The 8,164-nt window shown below is 58.9% G+C and overlaps 1 protein-coding gene across 1 annotated transcript in view; it reads left to right on the forward strand.

Moving 5' to 3' along the window:
- Positions 1-6,736: 6,736 nt before the first annotated feature.
- GPR35 (G protein-coupled receptor 35) overlaps positions 6,737-8,164 on the forward strand; it is a 7,347-nt gene continuing 5,919 nt past the window's right edge. The window contains 2 exon segments of the mRNA XM_011376266.2: positions 6,737-7,576; positions 7,578-7,648. Coding sequence (XP_011374568.2) covers positions 7,412-7,576; positions 7,578-7,648 — 236 coding nt within the window. The 5' untranslated portion in view covers positions 6,737-7,411.

Here is an 8,164-nt window from a genome sequence, read left to right on the forward strand (position 1 = left end):
CTCCGAGGCAGGGGCTGGCCTCGCCAGGGCAGGGGGTCAAGGTGGCAGCGTGGCAGCTCGCACTGGCTCCTCCCAGGGGACCCTCGGGTGACTCGCCCTTTCCCTCCCAGGGCCCTCCGGATGCTCAGCCAGGAGCCCTGCTGTGACTGATCTGGGGCCGAGTCCTGGTCACTTGCTGGGCGCTAGGGAAGGACTTGCTTGGCAGAGGGCTCTGTGGGGCTGCACTGCGGGGCGGGCGGGCGACAGGAGAGAGAGAGAAAGGCAGCCTGGGGGGCAGTCGCCCCTGGGCTTCCAGGCTGCAAGGGGCTGGGGCCGGGGAAGCCACCGGCTGGGCACAGTGGGGCCTGGTCTGCGCCCCTCCTGCCACGTGACGAGACTCCCAGTGCCTTAGACACCTCGGCCTTCGTCTGTACTCACATCTGACACTGCCCAGGCCCAGTGCAGGAACAGCCCGGGCTGAGCCGGGGCTGCAGACCTCGGGGTCCCGCTGACCGGGAGGGCCTGAGGCCCAGGGCAGTCCCGCTGCGTCTCAGCCCTGCACCTACTGACACGGCCCGCGGCCACGTGGAACCCACAGGCTGCAGCCAGCTGGCCACGCCGAGCGCCCGTGCCGAGCCCACGGCCACGTGCAGGGCCAGGCCCGGCGGGTCCCAGCCGCCCTGCGGACCAGCTGCTGGGGGACTGTGCGGGGCCGTTCACGGTGGCCTGGCCGACCCAGACGGCAGGTCTGGGTGTGTGCAGGTGCAAACGCCGCCTTTCCCAGCAGACTTTGCCCTGCTCGGGCTTCCTTCCCGTTATCGCTTCCTGTTCCCGGCATGGTGGCTTCTCAGCAGGAGCTGCGTCCTGCTTAGTCCTCGTCCTGGGTCTTCGCTCTCATCGTCCTGGGCCGCCCTCCCCCAGGCCTGGGCCAGCCTTGGGGTGAGTACTGCGGCCTTGGAATCCCGAGAGGAGGGCCTCGGGTGTGGGGGGCCTGCGTCCCGCGTGGGAGCCGGGATGGCGGGTGAGCCGGCCGGGCCGGGGCCGCGGTCCTCTCTGATTCCCTCGGGCTCCGCAGTCGTAGTCGTGTCTCCTCGGCGCCCCGTGTCCGCCTCGCTTGGTTTCACCGGATTCCGGCCCGTCTCCCGTGTTTCACAGATTTCAGCTCGCTTTGCTATAATTCGAGATGAACGGAAGAGTCTCTTTGCTCCTGGGGACACTTTGGGGTCTTTGGACCCCAACATGAGGCCTTGGACATGGCCGTGCTTCATCGGGGGAGGGTCTTCTCTGGTTTTGAGGACGAGTTTGGGGGAGGGCCGGGCCCACCAGGCCCCGGGGCCCCGTCCCCTTGGGGAGGTTGAGGCAGTGGCCGAGGCTGGGGCTGCACCTGTGCGCCGTCCACTCTGTGCCAGGACCCTGTGGCCAGTCAGGTTTCCTGCAAGTACAGGTTGTGTCTGCACAGGCAGCGCAGCCCCCGTCCAGGCTAAGGCCACGAGGCCCGCTCACCCAGGGCCAAGGAGCACGGGCTGTGAGGCTGGTCCCGGGCACACGGGCACACTGCTTCCTGACGCACCCCACACGCACCGGGGCCATGCCTCGGCAGCCCGGGCTCCCCATCCCCTCACACGTCACCTGGAGGGTAAGGCTGCTGGACAGGGGGCCCACGCTGGCTCGAGTCGAGCCGGGACTGCTCATCAGGCCAGTCCAGGTCACCCGCAGCTCGCTGGAGACTGGGCAGCTGTGATGACAGGATGCGTGCACACATGTGTGTCTGTGCTCCAGCTGACGTGGGCTCACTCATCCCCTGAGCCCCCCCGAGCAGACCAGCCAGCGCCTCCACATTCACTCTCTACTGCCTTGCTCCCACGGCCCCTTGGTTCTGAAGCCCCTTGGTGAGCACGAAGTGGGGTGCTGTGGACAGGGCCGAGCCACCAGGCGCCTCTGCCCTTGAGGGACCACTGGGGATGATCTGCACGCAGGTCACCTGGATGCTCCTGACGAGGTGACAGATGATGTGCGAGGTGGTCCTTGGTTACCTAGGGTCAGCCAGGTGCAGAGCAGAGGCTGGCGAGGGGCTGGGCACCCTCAGGGAACGGAAGAAGCTCTCCGTGCCTGCCGTACACGACAGGCTGAGAACCATTGCGAGCTGAGGCTGGACAGGCAGGTAAATGGCCTCAAGGCCCCCGAGGGCTTGGGCCTTATCTCCTGGTGGCAACCCGGCAGTTTTAAGCAGGGCCTGGTGCTAGGAGATGTGACATCTCCCTCTGGCCGGGGGTGGACTGGAGGTGGGGGCCAACCAGGGGCGGCTGCAGACATCCAGGGGAGAGGGGACGGTGTCCTGGCCAGGCAGGGGGTGGCGGGCCGAGGGAGGAGGTCCAGGAGGTGCTCCCGGGGAGCAACCCCACGGCACGAGCCGCTGGTGTCCCCGGGTTTGACCTGACCGCGTACTGAGCCTGAGAACCAGTGCCTTCCACACTGGGTGCGGGCCGCCGCTGGCCCTGCTCCCGCCAGCGCCTCGCAACTGTTCTGGAGCTTTGAGCGAAGCGTTCTGTGCTTCTTAAGGACTGTTTTTCAGTGCTTATGCGTGGTACCGTAGTTTTAGTTTCATTTTTCCAGTTTGTCACCGACATAGAGAAATACTTTCGTCTATTCATCTTTTATCCTATAACCTTGCTATTTCACTCATTAGCTTATGGTCAGGGGTAAATTTCTTAGGATTTTCTACACACACGATTACGTCACCTGTGAAAGCAGGAAGTTTTACTCCTTCCTTTTCTATCTGGAAGTGTTCTCCCTGGTAAGGGTCTCCGAACCGTCTGGAATGGAAGCGGTGGGGCCACTTCCCTGCCGTGGAGCGCAGCCGGCTTCTGCCTGCACCGGGCACCCCGTGCTTCCTGTGGGTCCTCTGCCGGCGCCTCTGTCGAGTCGGGAGTGTCCTGGTCCTACCTTGCTGAGCGTTTCTGTCGTAAACTGGCGCTGGATTTTGTCAAATGACTTTTTTTTTTGCTTGAGAGGATTATACAAATGTTCCCCTTCATCTGATCGATCGATGTTCTAATGTCAGCATGAACCTTACATTCCTGGGTGTTTGCTCATGCGTATTCTTCCTTTCATATGTTGCTGGATTCGGCGAACTAATATTTCATTAAGAATTCCTGTGGCTGTGTTCCAGCACGATATTGGCCTGCAGCCGTCTCTTCTCGTGACAGCTTTGTCCGGCATTGGTCTGAGGGTTGAACTTGCCTTCAGCAGTGAGTTGGGAAGTGTTCCTCCTCCTTTATTTTCTGAAAACATTTACGATTCATGTTATTTTATCCTCAGATGTTTGATGGAATTCACTGGTAGCATCTCCTGGGTCAGGAGTCTTCTTTGTGGAAAGATTTCGAATTATAAATTCAGCAACTTTAATAGATACAGGCTATTCAAATTTTCTGTTTCTCGTACAAATCTTGACAAGTTGTGACTCATAAACGCACATTTCAACTAAGTTGTCAAATGTATTTGCAGGAAGTCATTAATAATGTTCCTTTATTCCTCTGATGTCTAAGATTTCAAGCGACACATCCTCTTTCATTCATTTGTTTTTTTTTAGATCAGTTTAGCCGAAGGTTTATCAACTTAACTAATCTTTTCAAAGATCCAACTTTCATTTTATTGGTTTTCCCGGTTATTTTTGGTAACATTTCTGTAATTTCCGCCTCGTATCGCCTTGCTTCTGCTTGCTGGGGTCTAATTCGTCGGTTCCCCGCTTGCTTCTCCATGCGGCGTCTTGGGACGATGGTTCCAGGCCGTGTCTCTCCCCTAGTGGAGCCACAAAGCGTCATCCCAGCGTCGAGGTGGCTTTATCTTACGAATGCCGGTAAGTTGCATTTCGTTATCGTCTCGTTTAGAATGTTTTCTAGTTTCCCCGTGATTACTAATTTGACCTTGAGTGAGTTGTAATTGTATAGTTCGGTTTCTAAATCTTCGGGCATTCTTTAAATATATCTTTTTGCTATCGATTTCTGGTTTGGTTGTGTCGTAGATGAAGAACATACTCTGTATGGCTAAATCCTGTTCATTGCATTGAGACTGGTCTTATGGCCTATTTTGGAGAATTTCATATGCAAACTTGAAAAAACATGTGTTCCGTTGCCATTGGACGTGCCGTTGAATAACTGTCAGTTCGAACAGCTTGCCGACGTCTGAGTCGATGACGTCCTCACTAATTCTCTCTGCGTTACTGAGAGGGGTGTCGACATGACCCGTCGTAACCGTGGCTTTGTCCGTGTGTCCTCTGAGCCGACCCTCTCACCGTCATGAGCCTCCGTCCCTGTTTATCTCTGGTAGGAGTTCCCGTCCTGAGGTCTACTTCGATGTGACTGGATCCATCGCAGCCTCCTGCGCTTAGTGTTTGCGTCTTATTTCATCTTCCATTTTTTCACTAGTTTTCATTGTTTTACTTTTAACCTATCCTAATGTTTAAAACGTTTATCACTCAGACAGCACATTGCGATTTCTTGCTTTGTAAGTCCAGTGTCGTGACCTTTGCCTTTTAACTGGTGTGCAGGCTGGTCACGTGGTGCGATCGTGGAAACGGTCGGGCTCAGTCCGCCATCTTGTTCGCTCGTCAGCTGCTGGCTTACGTATTGTGCCTCTTCGTTTTATCGTTTAACGGTTGCTGTTGGGTTTACAGCATGCATATTTCACTTGGTCGTGACTGATGGGATGTAGGAGAGAGGGACGAGGAAGAGGGGGGAAATCCGAGTGTCCAGAATGACACTCAGGTATTTGGGCAACAACAGGGGGTCGTGGTCTGAGATGGGGACTCTGAAGGCAGATCGGGGCACCCAGACCCGGGTCTCTGCAGCCGAGCTCCGGCCTGCACCGTGCGCTCTCCCCACAGCCCGGTCCCACCCGGCAGCGCCGGGGGCGCCCTGCTCTGCGCCTGCATCCTCGCTCGCTGCGGCGCGGTGCTTCCCACTTCCAGCCTCCCCTGCGTCCCCCAGTCCCCAGGTCCACGCGGTGACCCCGCCGCATCTGGGGGCGTGTCATCCGGCTCCCTGGCCTGACCCCACTTCCGCCTGCGCCGTCACACTGTGCGTAAAGGCTGCCTGGCGACTCGCATCTGCCTCAGCGCCCGCATCGGCTGCCTGGACACCAGCAGCCCCGCGGGGCCCACATAGGATCTGTGCCCTCCAGGGACCGCGGTGTCGCCCGGTCCCCCGCCACAGGCACCTCCCCCGTCTCCGCACGTCCCCCCTTGACCCTGCTTTCGGTCCTCGCACAGGCCCAAGTTCGCAGGTGGCACCTGCGGTGTCCCCGGCCGGCCGCATCCACTCCAGCTCCCATCACTGGCGCTTAGGTGTGGTTTCTGTTTTTGGCAAAACGGCTTCCCAAGTGACGAAGTTGTTTTATTTCCTTACGTATAATTCCAAATTCATAGATTTGACCATTTTTCACGTTCTGATTGACGTTATTCTCCTTATTGGCATTCGGATTACCCCAGCTTTGGGCAGCGGGAGCAAACCCGTGTGGACTCGCTCTGCCTCGTGCCCCGGGGCAACAGCTGCCCCAGGCTCCCCTGTCGGTTTCCTGCCCCCGACCCGACCTGTGCTGCTGCTTCTCCCAGAAGCCCCGCCTCCCAGGGGCCCCGACTTCCCCTCGGGAGAAGTGGCTGGGTGTCCGGGCTGCGTGTCTTTAGGTCTCCGGGGCACAGAAGCAGGAAGTTTTCTGGGTAAGATAACACAGTACGGTACATGCTGCTGCCTGTCACTCGGTTCCGATGGGCGTGGTGTTCACTTAACCCTGTCGACAGTACATCTGTGTGTTCCTCACCCGCACCAGAGGCCTCAGCAGCGTCCGATGTCACTATTCTTTTGTTTTATGCCATAACACACACAATACTCCCCAGATAACCCCAGCAGGACCAACAACGCGATCACTGAAAAGTCTAAGATGTTGTGTGTACTTTTAAAACCCTCGGTTTATGTAGATGTACACACGAAACTTTTAAAATTACTTGGAAAATGATGCAGCATTTTTGCCCTTAGATTGCAGAGCGAAGTCAAAATACTGGACTTTAAAATCTTTTGGAAGAGTTTGGTCGGCTCTGCTACCGACTGGTAATCCAAGTTCATGGTCTCATCTTGCTTTCGAGTTTAACAGTTCCTTTAAGATACAATTTAATGGAATTTAGTAATTATATAAATAGTTATGATTCTAAAGCCAAACCTGCAAACCAAGGCGTATTCACAGAAGCCCGCTTTCTGCTGCTCCGCCCCACTCCCGCCCGTTCCCTGTAGGTCACAATTGAATTGAAAACAAGCTTTATGGCTTGTGCTTCCGTTTGGAGACACAGAACCTGCTGGCCCCACGGAAATTAGTGATAAGTAACCACCTTGCTGCTTGGCAGTGCACCCCGCCCCCTTCCCACAGCCGCCCAGTGCTCCCCGGGGGCACAGGACGCCCTTCCTGGCCCCTGCGCCCTGCGGACGGGCGCCGTCCGGCCACCGTGCCCCGCGGGTCCAGCAGCGCCGTGAGGCTGGCCTTGGCGTCTTTTTCTTTCCTTTTTTTTTTTCTGCTTTTAGGTCAATGTTTAATTTTCAACTTTAGTGTGTAAATAAATCCGGAAGCACCTTTTTCACCTGTCCGTAGAGTGGATTTCTAGAAGCGGGGGTACTGGGTCAAAGGCTCCGCCCTGGGACTTTGCTGGACGCTGGATGTGGACAGGCCCCCTCGCGGGGGTCGCGCCGGTTCCGTTTCGGCGGCTGAGATCCGAGGGCGATTTCCCCACAGGCTGCTGCCGGGCTGACCGGGCCGACCCGGGCCGACCCGGGCCGTGCCTGCGCCGTGGCGAGAACCGGCATCACGGTGTGCTTGCCACTCCTTCCTCGAGTACGCCAGCCCTTCCTGTGCCCTCGACGAGCCATCCACATGTCCTTTTCTGTGACCTGTCTGCTCATCTTTCTGTCCGTTGGCATCGTGCCCAAGGCCCAGAGGACATGTCAGGAGGCCAGCGTCCCGGGAGGGATGTGAGAACCGTCGGCCGCCTCACAAGGGAAGCGGGCGCCTCCTTCCTCCTTGTGTCCTGGAGTGCTGGCTAACCACACTTCTTGGGTCCACCCCAGACAGACCGGCTCCAGCCAGCCGGAGCTGGAGGCCCACTGCCCTTGGCGGCAGGGGCGGGGGACCCCTCACAGAGACATGTCCTTTCGAAGTGAGTCACGCTTTCTGATCCGAGTTCCCCTGCTGGAGGTTCACAGGTGACCGTGGAGCGGGGCGAGGTGCCAGGCGCGCTCACGCTCTGCCGGGACCCCCGTCGGTCACTGCTCAGCCCGAGGGCCTCGCCCTGCAGGTTCTTGAGTGGGAAGGACCACCTGGAGGAAGGCACTGTGCGGAGAGAGGCCGGGATGGCTGTCCCTGCTGGGGAACGAGGCCGAGGCCCAGGCTGGCGATGGGGACCAGCGTGTCCAGGAGTGGGGCCCGGTGTGGGGCCAGCGCCTTCCAGGCAGAAAAGCCTCAGGCAGAGAAGGAGGAAGAGGCTGGGAGGAGCCAGCATGCAGCCGTCAACCACCAAGGTCACGTGCAGCATCTGCCAGGTGGGGTCCCAGGGTGCGCAGGCAGCGGCAGAGCAGAAAGCAGGCAGTTCTGGGGAACCGGCCCAGGAGGAGGGGAGCAGAAGCTGTCCAGGGTGAGTGAGCCACCCCAGGCAACGAGGGCTGGGGGTCAGCATCGCCCACAGAGCCTCCTCCAGCCCCTGGCCAGCAGCTGCTGGGTCCCCTGTGCAGTGGCCGTTCTGGGTGACGGCCGGGTGGGTGGGGTGCTGCAGATAGGGCATGTCTGTCACCTTTCCCGAGGCCTCTATAGGTTGAGCTGACGGGCACCGCTGGCACAGGGACAAGAGGGTCGGAGGAGGGCGCAGCCTTGAGGAAAGGGCCCGGCCCAGCCCTCCATGCGGGGGAGCCCCGGGGGTCAGCCACAGCCCCCCACACACAGCATTTCTGCGCCCGTGGCCACAAGCGCTTATGGAGCACCTGCTGTGGCCAAGAAGCTGCTGGTTCTCGGCTCTGTCACTAGGCTCTGCCACACGCTCTGCGGGGGCCCTGCTCCATGCCAGACGGTGGATGGCCCGTCCCAGAGCAGGCGGGGCCCCAGCCGCAAGCAAGAACTAGACACGGCCGACCCCCGAACACCACGGGCTTGACCC

This window comes from Pteropus vampyrus, unplaced genomic scaffold (genome assembly GCF_000151845.1).
Source record: "Pteropus vampyrus isolate Shadow unplaced genomic scaffold, Pvam_2.0 Scaffold291, whole genome shotgun sequence".
NCBI lineage: Eukaryota > Metazoa > Chordata > Mammalia > Chiroptera > Pteropodidae > Pteropus > Pteropus vampyrus.